The sequence below is a fragment of the Cyprinus carpio genome, chromosome A6 (assembly GCF_018340385.1).
Source record: "Cyprinus carpio isolate SPL01 chromosome A6, ASM1834038v1, whole genome shotgun sequence".
In the NCBI taxonomy this organism is placed as follows: Eukaryota; Metazoa; Chordata; class Actinopteri; order Cypriniformes; family Cyprinidae; genus Cyprinus; species Cyprinus carpio.
This window is the reverse complement of record NC_056577.1, coordinates 3,602,125-3,615,311: the sequence shown is the minus strand read 5'-3', so window position 1 is coordinate 3,615,311 and position 13,187 is coordinate 3,602,125. Positions and strand designations below refer to the sequence as shown.

The 13,187-nt window shown below is 35.2% G+C and overlaps 1 protein-coding gene across 1 annotated transcript; it reads right to left on the bottom strand.

Moving 5' to 3' along the window:
• Positions 1-950: 950 nt before the first annotated feature.
• LOC109072697 (peroxisomal membrane protein 4) lies at positions 951-12,277 on the bottom strand. The gene is made up of 4 exons (XM_019088914.2): positions 12,136-12,277; positions 11,787-11,849; positions 11,066-11,264; positions 951-2,162 (listed from the first exon to the last, which is right to left on the bottom strand). The coding sequence occupies exons 1-4, from the start codon at positions 12,246-12,248 to the stop codon at positions 1,902-1,904; spliced, it is 636 nt and encodes a 211-aa protein (XP_018944459.1). The 5' UTR covers positions 12,249-12,277; the 3' UTR covers positions 951-1,901.
• Positions 12,278-13,187: the final 910 nt, after the last annotated feature.

Sequence of the window (13,187 nt, the reverse complement as noted above, 5' to 3'; positions counted from 1 at the left end):
GGTGTGGTTTGATTTTAACTGCCAATTTTCATCCTGCACATAATCATTTAATTGATTCAGTTTTATTTACAAAACGAATCGTTCTGGATGATTTCCAAAAATGTACAAAAATTTTTAAGGCTCAGCCAGTTTATAGGCTGTACAAGGAAATAATCTAATTATTAATCCAAGCACTGTTATTAGTTAGGCCCTTCCCAATAAAAACACACCTTCAGTGCAGGTTTCTGAAATGAGTCATTCTTCACAAAGCCCTTAAACAAAGTCAATGATGCTTTCAAGAACTGAAGTTGATGGAAGAGGCTACTTAAACAAAAAATTAAAAAAAAAATCACACCAAAAGATTCTAGTGCTTAATATCAAGTCTTAAATAGCAAGTCAATATCCAAAAAAAAAAAAAAAAAAAAAAAAAAAAAATTCTATCAAACCCAGGTTCAAATACTTCTCTGAAAAGCCAGGTTTTGGGAATATGTAGGGTAATTTTACTGCCTTATGGTTTAAAATAAATATAAATGAATCAACAAAACATTGCTTCTAGATATTACTGTACATATATATATATACGTATAATAAGCATTACAAGAAGTGTTTACTTTCATAAAAACTGTTATATCTGTCTTATGGACTTAAAAAGTCAATTAATTTGACTTTTTTTTTTTTTTAAAACAGCTAATATACATTTTAGATCACAATGTAACTGGTAGCAACTAAATGTTACTTAACAGGAAGATACACTGTTTCTTTAGGAAGTATTTCTAAAGCTAAGGGGTAATTTTTTTTTTAATTAAGTACAATTTTCACTCAATACTTCCGCACAGTTTCAATATTTTCTATGTACTTTTTAAACCATTTTTACACAGTCATGACTAAATTATGTGTGCAGGATAATGTGTGCATAATATGTGATTCTATGGATAATAAATATATTTCAAACAATATTAACAACTCACCCAAACATTCTGGTTCTGTATTTAATCAGTTAATACATACATTGTTAGATTAAAACCACACCAACGCAACACATGAAAAAAATTACTAGTGAATATAAAGGCACAAAATTATTTTTGTATTTCAACATACTGTTGATCATATCATAGCCCGTGCATTTTGATTAATAAAACTTTTGCAATCAGCAAAAGTATAAAATATTTGAAGTTCCTATCCAATTTAACAATGCTGTGGCGAGAATCCGGAATTAAACTATTATTAACATTAATCAACAGAATAGATTATGACAATTATTTTGTTTTAAGATTGTGATGTTAGGTTACTTTATAATATAATATAACACCGAAAAAGTGCTGTTTAACAAAACAGTAGTCAGATCTGCCAGATCCACATCCATTAACATACAGTACAGACAAAACCACCAGCGACTGACTGCAGGATCTCACCAAAACATGCCCAGGTCATATTTCACCCCGTTAAAGCAAAAGAGGAATTTAAGTTGCACATAAAAAATTACATTTTGACAGGTTTCATGATTTACAATTCTCATTAGCATGATGCAAAAAAGCATACGTTTTAAAAATGTTATGTATTTACACATCATCACTTAGAGAAATTAACCAGCATGGTCCTAAAATTAAACATTTTCCTTATACATAATGAAATGGTCCATGCAAAATAATTGCTTTAGGATGAAATGTGGCCTGAAATAGTTTTTGAGAGAATTAAAATCATGTTTGATTGTGTTCTTACATGATGCTTTAAAGTTATCATGACGTGTAAATCTCATGTAAAGTGGAGCGAACATAATCTAGACAATGTGCAAAGAATTCATTCAGTGCAACATGTAAGACAGCACAGTTCTGAGAACGGTCAGTGTTATATGGCTCTATAAAGTGGTGTCTTAATTTCCTAGATTCTATGGTTTAATGCAAGAGCTTAGACTTGTCAGTCTCTCATTTGGTTTTTGGTTTGTTATAGATGAGAAAGTCTGAGATGTCATGCCACGTGTTGCTGTCGTGATAGAGGTAGTTCATGGAGGACTGGAGCGACGGCTGAAGCGTGTGAGGATGATACTCAAACAACCAGAGCACGATTCCCCACACCAGCGCGGCAAACAGCGGGAACGGGTCTTTCTTGGGCTGCGGGATGAAGCCTTTTTCCACGGCCAGTCGAGACAAAGCAAAGAGGATCCTGGACAGCAGATACATATTTATCTGGGGGAACAAGCCAAAATTAATGAAATAAAATAAGACATATTACAGAAACGTTGATCAATGATCATTTTAATACGTGACCCTGGACCACAAAACCAGTCATATGGGTTAATCTTTCAGAAATTGAGATTTATACATCATATGAAAGCTGAATAAATAAGCTTTCATTTGATGTATGGTTTGTTAGGAGAGAACAATATTTGAAAATCTGGAATCTGAGGGTGCAAAAAAATCAAAATACTGAGAAAATCATCTTTAAAGTTGTCCAAATGAAGTTCTTAGCAATGCATTTTCCTAATCAAAAATTAGGTATTGATATATTTACAGTAGGAAATTTACAAAATATCTTCATGGAACATGATCTTTACTTAATATCCTCATGATTTTTGGCATAAAAGAAAAATCGATAATTTTGACCCATACAGTGTATTGTTGGCTATTGCTACAAATATACCCAACTTAAGACATAGATTCTGATTTGCTGCTTAAAAACACAGAACACAGCACAGAATTTAGTAGGGATGCTAGGGACTTGTCTCTACCAATATCTAGTTACTACTTAAGTGACCGTAGCAATCATTTTAAATAATAATTATATATATGAATATGTAACTATTGTTGTTGTAATTTTGGCCACATCAGAAATTAGTCATACTGACATCACCTGAGAAGTTCAAGTAAATACAGTAGAAAACAGCCCTCTTTCAAGGATGTGCTTTAATGCATGGATGGGTAAATTACAAATAATAATAATTAAACACACAGAAAAAAAATAAATAAACAAAAAAATAAGAGTGAGAAATAATAATAACATTTATGGTGGTAATAAGGTATCTATAAATATACACACAAATGCAGACACCTACAGATATAGGAATACTTGTGTGTAGTCCATACCCGGAGGCAAACGTCAACTTTTTTTGATTGATGATGACCTTGTGACCTTTTGTGAACTTCGTGACCTCATAATAATTTCCAGGTGTGACCACCTCGTGTATCCTCAGGGGGGTCTCTGGGAAGAAGACTGATCCATTTTAAAGAGCGACGGTCCATAAATGAACTTTTTAGGTGCATATTTGAACTCTCATATCCGGTGGCATCTGCTGACCACATGTGGGGGGTAACCGGTTGTGTTCCATCACAGGGTGTGTTATGCTCTCTCTCTCTCTCTCTCTCTCTCTCTCTGTCTCTGTCTCTCTCTCTCTCTCTCTCTCTGTCTCTCTCTCTCTCTCAAGTTACTTTATTGGCATGACATTTGAGTTACAGTATTGCCAAAGCATTTAGATACAGAATAAAATATAAAATATGATTACAACAAAGGAGACAATAAATACAAAAAAATAGATCAATACAATAAAAATAACAACAGCAGATAATATTTATAATATTAATAATAGTAATTATATACAATTAAGAATATCAAATAAAACAGTTGAATACCATAAATTATCCCTTTCGTATGGTGTGTATGGTGTATAAATATTCTGAAGCTAGTTTGACTGCCGTCTCATTCTCTCCAAGTATATAGAGTAGTTTCTCTGAGCCATTTAGAGACAAGAATGAATGATTCAATGCTTCAAACTGTGGGAAGAATGTTTCTCTTGTAGAGCTGTATTTGGGGCAGTGTTTCTCATCCTCTGTTAGATTCAGCTCACAGTGTTTGCACAGTCGCTGTTCTCTCGGTAGCCAGGATTGTTTATGTCTACCGATCTCTATTTCCAAATCATAATCACTGAGGCGATATTTTGAAAGGATTTGTCTTTCTTTTAATTGAGTGATAAGTAATTTGCCAGTTTTGTGGTTCTGTTTAAGTTTGGTTTGGAGGTCAAATTCATTTTTTAATTTTTCATCATAATTATACTTCAGATTCTTGTCAATTAGTTTCTGAATGTTGGGGTTGTGAATGGAGTCAGACTCAGTTTGAGTGTCCTTCATCAGTTGAAGCACGAGTGTATTTAGAGGATGAGAAACTGTGTGGGGGGGGATTCATTGGCGAGGAGCAATGTTCCCTCTAAGCTGCGCGCGCGCGCGGCCGCGCACTTCTACCACCGCTGCCGCGCAGAAGAAATAATGTGCCGCGCACACGAATTGCAATGCTCGGGTAAACCGCTATATAGTTGATATCACGATAGAGTTAGAACCGGTGAATGCGGTTTACAGTTTCATAGAAAGGGAATGATGTGCGCCAAATGAGTCGCTGTTGAAACCGAATACTTCAATGGTTGCGTAGCCTACGAAATAGCTCAACTCGAGAGCCGACGCAAACGCAATGACATGTGAAATAAAACGTCATCATGTATTAAAGAAGAGTGGCTTGGTTAAGTGCTGGAAACAGCGGATGATGGGCACAGAACGGTAACAAAACTCAGAGACATTTACAGTCACACAGGTGTAGTGTGCAAACTGTACATCATAGGGATGTTTAGATAGCTATAGAAGAACTGACGTTCACCGTTTTTTGTTTTATTCTTATATTTAACTTACAGATCTCAGTTTAAATGCTTCAGTTTCTATTCTATTCTATCACTTTAAATGCTTCAGTTTGTTTTGTTAGTATATTATGTTAGGCCTATATTATTAACCTAATAAATAATTGACCTTGTTTTTTAATGGAGTCTCTGCTCATCAAGGATGTATTTATTTTATCGAAAATACAGAAAAAAAAAAACAGTAATATTGTGAAACATTATTGCAATTTCTAATATTGCTTTCCTGTTTTAATATACTTTAAAATATAATTTATTCCCGTGGAGCAAAGCTGAATTTTCAGCATCATTACTCAAGCCTTCAGTGTCATATGATCCTTCAGAAAACATTCTAATATGCTGATTTATTATCAGTGATGAATCTGTTGTGCTGCTTAATATTTTTTACTTTTTTTTTTTTTTTTTTTTATTTGGAACGTTTTACTTTTTTTCTTTGATTCTTAGATTAATAAAAAAAAAGTTAAAAAAGAACAGCATTTATTCAAAATAGAAATCTTTTCTAAAAATGTCTTTATTATCACTTTTTATCCATTTAAACACATTCTTGCTGAATAAAAGTATTAATTTCTTTAAAAAAAGAAAAAAAAAATACTGACCACAAACATTTTAGTAGTGTATATTGTAACACAAAATTTCTATTTTGAATAAACACTGTCCTTTTTAACTTTTTATTTATCAAAGAATCCCGAAAAAATATCACAAGTCCCAAAAAAATATTATGCAGCACAACTGTTTCCAACATTGATTATAAATCAGCATATTAGAATGATTTGTAAAGGATCATGTGACACCGAAGACTGGAGAAATGATGCTGAAAATTGCTCTGCTTCATAGGAATAAATTATATTTTAAAGTATAATATTAAATAGAAAAACTTATATTTTAAATTGCAATAATACTTCACAATATTATTTTTTGAAATAATATTCAATATTTTTATCAAATAGATACAGCCTTGATAAGAAACTTATTTAATAAACATTATTGATCCCAAACTTTTGAATGGCAGTGTATTATACTGTGTATATATATATGTATAAGTTTTCTCATATATATATATATATATATATATATATATATATATATATATATATATATATATATATATATATATATATATATATAAAGTTTTCTCAGGTAATCTAAAATGTACATCATTTAGTCATGGGTCAAATTAAATACAAATAGCACATTAAAGTTAAAAGTTACACACTTTTTTTTGTGCATGCTGTACATGTCTGGTATAAAGAATGTTTTTGCACAGGTGGCCGAAATGTCCGCCCAATAGAGAAAAGTTTTGCTCAGCAAGAAAAAAAATTAGAGGGAACATTGGCGAGGAGGGCTTTATATTGAACAGATTGAGTGTCAGATTGAGTCAGGTGATGATAGAACTGAACAGCTCTTTTTTTTAATTTCAATGTGCAAGGGGTATAAGCCCAGTTCAGCCCTACAGGCATGATTAGAAGTGCTTCTGTTTACCCTTAGGATGTTTTTGGCAAATTCCAATTGTGTTCTCTCTATTAAATTTTTATCCCAGTTCTCAAATTTTAATATTGGTCCCCAAATTTCACTCCCGTACAGTAGGATTGGTTTGATGATTGCGTGATATAATTTAATCCATGTTCGAATTGGTAGTTTTAATTGGCCAAACCGTGCTTTTATGGCATAAAATGCCCTCCGTGCCTCTCATTCAGGGCCTTCACGGCCAGACTGAAGCCCCCTGACGCTGAGATCTCGATGTCCAGGTTACTGTAGCTGCTGCTGTGCTCGAGGACTTCTCCTCCGTAACTGAACTGGTATCTGTTTCCCTGAGACCTGGCCTTCTTCTGGAACACCATGACTCTGGTTTTGTTCGGTTAACTGTCAGTGCCCATTCCTCTCAGTACTGTTCCAGCAGGGCCAGGCTGTGCTTGGATACCCTCAGCTGTGGGAGACAGCAGAACCAGGCTGTCCGCATACAGCAGGCATTTGACTTCAGAGTCATGCAGAGTGAAGCCCGGGATGCTGCCGGAGCGGTCCAGAGCTTCTGCCAGCTCGTTGATGTAGATGTTAAACAGTGTTGGGCTCAGACTGCATCCCTGCCTCACTCCACGACCCTGCTGGAAGAACGCTGTTCTCAGATTCCCGATTTTGACCGCACATTTACTGTTTTTATACATGGATTGTATAATATCGAATGCTTTTCCACCAATGCCAATTTGTAATAATTTGTATAGTAATCCGTCATGCCAAAAATAATCTAAAAAAAATTAAAATCAATTTCTTTGTAAGACCTTTAGATTTTTGTTAATTAGAGAGAATAGGTGTGGTCGGATGTACATTGTTTTGGTAAAAAGCAAATTTGTGATTTATTTAGGATGTTGTGTCTTGTGAGGAATGTCACTATGCGGCTGTTTATTATATTACAGAAAAGCTTTGCTAGATTACTGCCCACACAGATGCCACGGTAATTACTAGGATCCAATTTATCTCCTTTTTTATATTTATAGGTGTGATCAGTCCTTAATTCAGACCAGGCCTCAGGGAAGTCACCAGAGGATAAGATCAGATTGAATAATTTGACCAGAGCTTAAGTTATGGAAGGACTGCTGAGTTTGAGCATCTCATTACTGATGTTGTCTTGTCCACATGCCTTCTTTAATTTGAGGTTTTTAATGTGCTCTGATATTTCTGATGTTGTTATAATCATGTCCAATGGGTTTTGGTATTTTTTGATAGTTTTCTTCAAATCTTCTAGTTTTTCTCTGTGTTTTTTAGTTTGGGGCTGGTTGAGGGTCTGGTTCTAGTTTTTGGTAAAGAGTTTTAAAGTAAGAGCTCCAGACTGTGCCGCTCTGGAGGAATGTGTCTGATTTGGGGCCTTCAAATTTTTTAAAGAGATTCCAGAAATTGTTTTGGTCTATTGATTGAACGATTTCATCAATTTTAGCTTCATAATATTGATCTCTTTTGTTACAAATGAGCTTTTTATAATTTTTCAAGCAGCTGGAGTAGGCGAGGCGTAGCGTCTGATTGGCCGGATCTTTATGCTTTTTATTAGCAAGTTGTCGAAGGTCTTTTCTGAGACATTTGCATTCATTATCAAACCACATATTCTTTTTTATTTTTGGTTTGTTTATTCTGTTTGTTTGGTTGTTTAATGTTAGATATAGTGGCCAAAGTTTGAAATATATAATTCAGATTGGATGTTGCTGAGTTTATTCCATTAGTATCTGGAGTGAAATCTGTGGACATAAAGTCATCCAGCATTTTTAGCATTGCAGAGCTGCTCATGTTTTCTTTGAATTTTTCAGCGTTTGATTGGTTCCAACTGAGTTCTGGTTTTAAGGGGAACAGTTTTTCATGTTTCAGGGGAGGAGTTCTGACCCTGTCACATGACTGTTTCAGGTAAAGTACTGTTTGGCAGTGGTCAGAAATGGGAAGTTGAGGTCTAACTGTTAAGGCGTTAATAAAATTTGGGTCAATGTCTGTAATTGAGTAATCAACTACGCTGGCTCCTAATGTGGAGCAACAAGTGAATCTACCAAAAGAATCTCCCCTGGTTCTGCCATTTATGATAAACAGCCCTAGACCTTTACAAAGCTTTAACATCTGCTTCCCATTTATGTCGATTACATTGTCACAGCTGGTTCTCGGAGTAATGGCTGATGTTGACTGAGATACAATGTCCCCAAAAATGTGACCATTATCTGTGGTATTTACATAATTTCTCTCCCAGTCCTTGCATTTAGGTCACCACATATCAGAATATTTCCTTTGCACTGAAAGTGCAGGATGTCTCTTTGCAGCTGGAGAAAGCTCTCTTCTTGGTAGTATGGAGAATCATGAGGCGGAATATAAACAGCACAGAGGTAAAGATTACTCTGTGGCAGGATAGATTTGATTTCAAGCCAAATCAGTGATTTTTCAGTTTTGACAGTTTTAATCAGGTGTTTTAGATGGCAGGTGACTGCTTATGGTCTAGACAGGTCAAGTGTTTAGCATGAGATCCTTTGGAAGATAAATCATGAAGCAGTTGTTCCTTCATGTTATTTATAAGTTCATCTTTCTTTCGAAGTTCTGATTTTAAGACTGCATTTCTGTTTTAATTTCTGTGATTTGTCTTCTGAAAGTTGATTTTAATTCCTTCATCTCTTCTCTAGCTTGGTGAAGTTAACTTCCTTTGACATCTGTTCTTTGTTTCTCTGCAGGTATTCAGTCTCTTGTTTTAAATTCATCATGTGCTTTGTAAGCTGCTCCAAGTCGCTGTTGTCTTTCAAATGGGACATTATTAATTCTCTTAGCTCCACCATATCGATTTCCAGAAGTGAAAATTTCTCCTTCATTTTGGACATGGGGGATTGAGTTAAGAGTGTTGCAGTTGTCTTCCTTTGTATGTCTTTGTATAACAGTGCCGTTGTGATATAAGTTCAGAGATAAAATTCTTGATTCCTCATTTCCTTCAGCATCTTCAAATACCAGGATCTGTCTGCCTTTGCAGATGCCTCTTTTTGTGGTGAAGGTGAAGTGTTGGCAGAAAGCCGTTTCCATAAGGAGCTGTTCTCAGTGTAGAAAAGCAGGGTGGTCATTGAACTGTGGTCATAGTCAGCGAACAGTGTTTCAGGACTGTCCTTGATCAGTTTCTGCCTGTGGAGCTGTTTAGAATGCTCAGAGCTCTTCTGAGGGTACACAAAGGGGCGGGGCCTGTGTGCTGCAGCGGCCATTGCTGATTTTAGAATGTAATACATATTTGTTTAGAATGTAAACGAATCACTGAAAAAAACTGTCTCTTTGTTTGTTTTTGAGAGTTTTTCTGTGCACTATATACAAATATTGATCAAAATGTCCACAGAATTTAAATATTGATCAAAATATGTCAGAAAAACAGTACAAGAAGACCAAAATGACCATGCTCATTTACACTGGCAAAAAAAAAAACATCCAAAATATTCTTCCTGAAGTAAACATTACTGATTGTTTTAAAAATTGTTCTTTCCTTACTTTCAAGGACTCTTCCTTATTCGTTGCTGCTTGATGTGTGATATTGTCCTTTGTTTCTCTGAGGTTTAGTCCGTGGATAACTTCATCCAGGTCTTGGTCTGGAAGGGTCTCAGCCCGAGAGCTCTTCTCTCTGTGGCAGTTGTGTGGCCCTTTGAGTTGTTCTCATCTGTTTGTCTTCTGTTGTTTTTTCTTGGTTAATTTAAACTCTTCTTGTGAATAATAAAGATTGTAGGAGGTTTTCTTGTTTAAAATTCGTCAGAACTGAATGTCTGTCTTGTTTTAAAATAACATTAAAAGTTAAATTAATAACTCTCTCTCTCGCTCTCTCGCTCTCTGGGGATATTGGATTTAAGGACAACATCAAAATAAGTAGGAAACCATCAGGTTGAACTGAACTTGAGCAGCTCTGCAAAGACGAGTGGGCAAATATTGCAAAGTCTAGATGTGTGAAGATAGTAGACACAAACCCAACAGACTAAATGCTGTAATTAAAGCAAAAGGCGGTTAAACTAAATACTGACTCAAGGGGTGATCCTTTTTCCAACTCAGTGATTCTGTTTCTGATTCGTCAGTGATGATGATGATTGCACTATGAACAGAGTAAAGTTCACAACTGCCTCTTTGTTAGAAGTAACTAATGACAACATTACAGACCTAATTAATTGAAGTGACTACTGACTAACATATCTGTTTGTTTGTTTTTTAAATATGAAAGTATGCCTGTTGTAATGTTGCTAGTTTACATAATCAAAATTGTGCAATTATTGTTCTAATAATTATCCCCACCGATGTTAACATCAAACCTTGATTATTATTAATGTTGAGAACAGTTGTGCTGCTTCATATCTCGGTGAATACCAACATCAGCATTCAGATGTTTAGGGTAAGTAGGATTTAAGGACGCAATAGATAGTTTAAAAGTGAAAGTAAATACATTTATAATATTACCAAATATTTCTGTTTCAATATTTCTTTCTATTTATTAAAGAATCCTGAAAAATAAAATGCATCACGGTTTCCACAAAAATATTGTGCAGCATGACTGTTTTCAACATTAATAATAATCAGAAATGTTTCTTGAGAAGCAAATCATCATATTAGAATGATTTCTGAAGATCATGTGACACTGAAGACTGCAGTAATGATGCTGAAAATACAGCTGCGCATCACAGAAATAATAATAATTTTGAGGAAATAAATGCAGGCCTTTAAAATAAATAAAAAATAATAATAATTTCAAACTTTTGACCACTAGTGTAAATACAGTTTACAGTGCCCTCAAAAATAATTTTAACACCCATAATGTGCTGTATGAATGTCTTTGCTGTAGACAAATTATATAAAAGCAAGTGCACTTTATTTCAAAGAAAATTCAGACTAAACACCCTTTCAAATAAAACACTTCTTTAAAATAAATTATTAAATGATAAATCCACTAACCTGGCTGTTGATGTTGTTATTCTCTCCGAACACCAGCCAGCCTCCGACACAGGCAGCGAGGAACGAGTGCGACTGCAGCACTTTTCCCTGCAAGCGCTGCTGGAGAGCCTGCAGGCCTTTATACGTCAACACAAAGCAGGCCAGATTCCTGGAGTGAGTGTACGTGGCCTGAGCGATCGCTCTGAACTTCTCTCTCAGACTGATGAGATAAAGCAAAGCTTAGATTTTACTGATTATTGCCCGGTTTCACAGACGAGGCTTAAGCCCAGTCCCAGACTAAAATGCACATTTGAGCTGTTTTAACTGAAAGCAAGATGCACTGGAATATCTTAAAATAAGCCAGTGCTATTGATTTGTATTGGGGTTTTTCTGCATTGTTTTTTCTAAGGCACATTTACAAAAAATAAAACACTTAAATGTCCTAATTTCACTACGGCTTAATGCTGGCTTAATCTAAGCCCTGTCTGTTGCAAGTCATGCTTCATATCTGATTATTTGTCACACAACATGGGTACAATGAATGAAAAACAAAAGAAGCTGGTCATCTCAGACTTTTGGACCCCACTGTAAATGTTCACAAATCAACAAGACAGTGTAATATTAAAAAATCGTGTGAATCATCTTATTATATTAGCCACACATCCACAAGTAATAGCAGCAGTATAACTATTTCGACATTAAAGTGCCATGGAGTTATCTGAGAGGTTAAAGTTCACTTCACCTGCCACTTCTGAACAGAAACGTCATCACTAGGGCGTGAGGGGCACGAATTTTAGCCCCATATCTGACAAAAAAAGAAAGCAAAATGAGACTCTCTTCATATGAACATTATATAATTACATATTTTCAGATAGTCGAAAATCTAGCTAGTAATATTTAGACCTATTACTTTAAGTTTAATGATTATAACACTCATAACACTCAAAATCTATATAATTTCAATACGCAGAATGCAATATGATTAAAAGTGCTGCATGTGCAAAAGTGAACAATATTAGAAGTATAACTGTGTAAACGCGTTAGTTACCAAACACGCATTAAAACGCCGTTTAGAGGTCATTCAGACTCACACAGCTCCATTCCTGAAGCCTTTGACGACTGCCAGGGCAGATTTATATTTGTGTTGCTGCAGGAGATTGTTGACTGTGTATAATAAGGTTTTAAAGAGAGCTGAAGCTGCCATGACGCTCCTTGTGGACGGACGCCTCACAGTGTAACACACGCGGAAACAGTCCTGCTCATAACAGTTCCGCTTAAAATGAACGATAACACTGAAACATCGTAACTTTTATTATTGTTTAAAAAAAATTAAAAAAAATACCTGTGTCCAGATAGGATTATTGAAGTCTTGATAAATTAAATCTGAGAAGGGGTTTATGAGGTTTTTGCATTCATGTATGGTCAGAGAGTGTCGTTACTGAGGTTCAGCACGAGAGGGCGCTGCAGCGCGGCTTATGTTTGTTTGTTTCCTCACACACTCGGTTTTAACTTCATATTTCATCCTTTTTAACCTTAGGTCTACAGGTGCTGGTCATATAATTAGAATATCATCAAAAAGTTGATTTATTTCACTAATTCCATTCAAAAAGTGAAACTTGTATATTATATTTATTTATTACACACAGCCTGATATATTTCAAATGCTTATTTCTTTTAATTTTGATGATTATAACTGACAACTAAGGAAAATCCCAAATTCAGTATCTCTGAAAATTAGAATATTGTGAAAAGGTTCAATATTGAAGATACCTGGTGTCACACTCTAATCAGTTAATTAACTCAAAACACCTGCAAAGCCTTTAAATGGTCTCTCAGTCTAGTTCTGTAGGCTATACAATCATGGGGAAAACTGCTGACTTGACAGTTGTCCAAAAGATGACCATTGACACCTTACACAAGGAGAGCAAGACACAAAAGGTCATTGCAAAAGAGGCTGGCTGTTTACAGAGCTATGTGTCCAAGCACATTAATAGAGAGGCGAAGGGAAGGAAAAGATGTGATAGAAAAAAGTTTACAAGCAATAGGGATAACCACACCCTGGAGAGGATTGTGAAACAAAACCCATTCAAAAATGTGGGGGAGATTCACAAAGAGTGGGACTGCAGCTGGAGTCAGTGCTTCA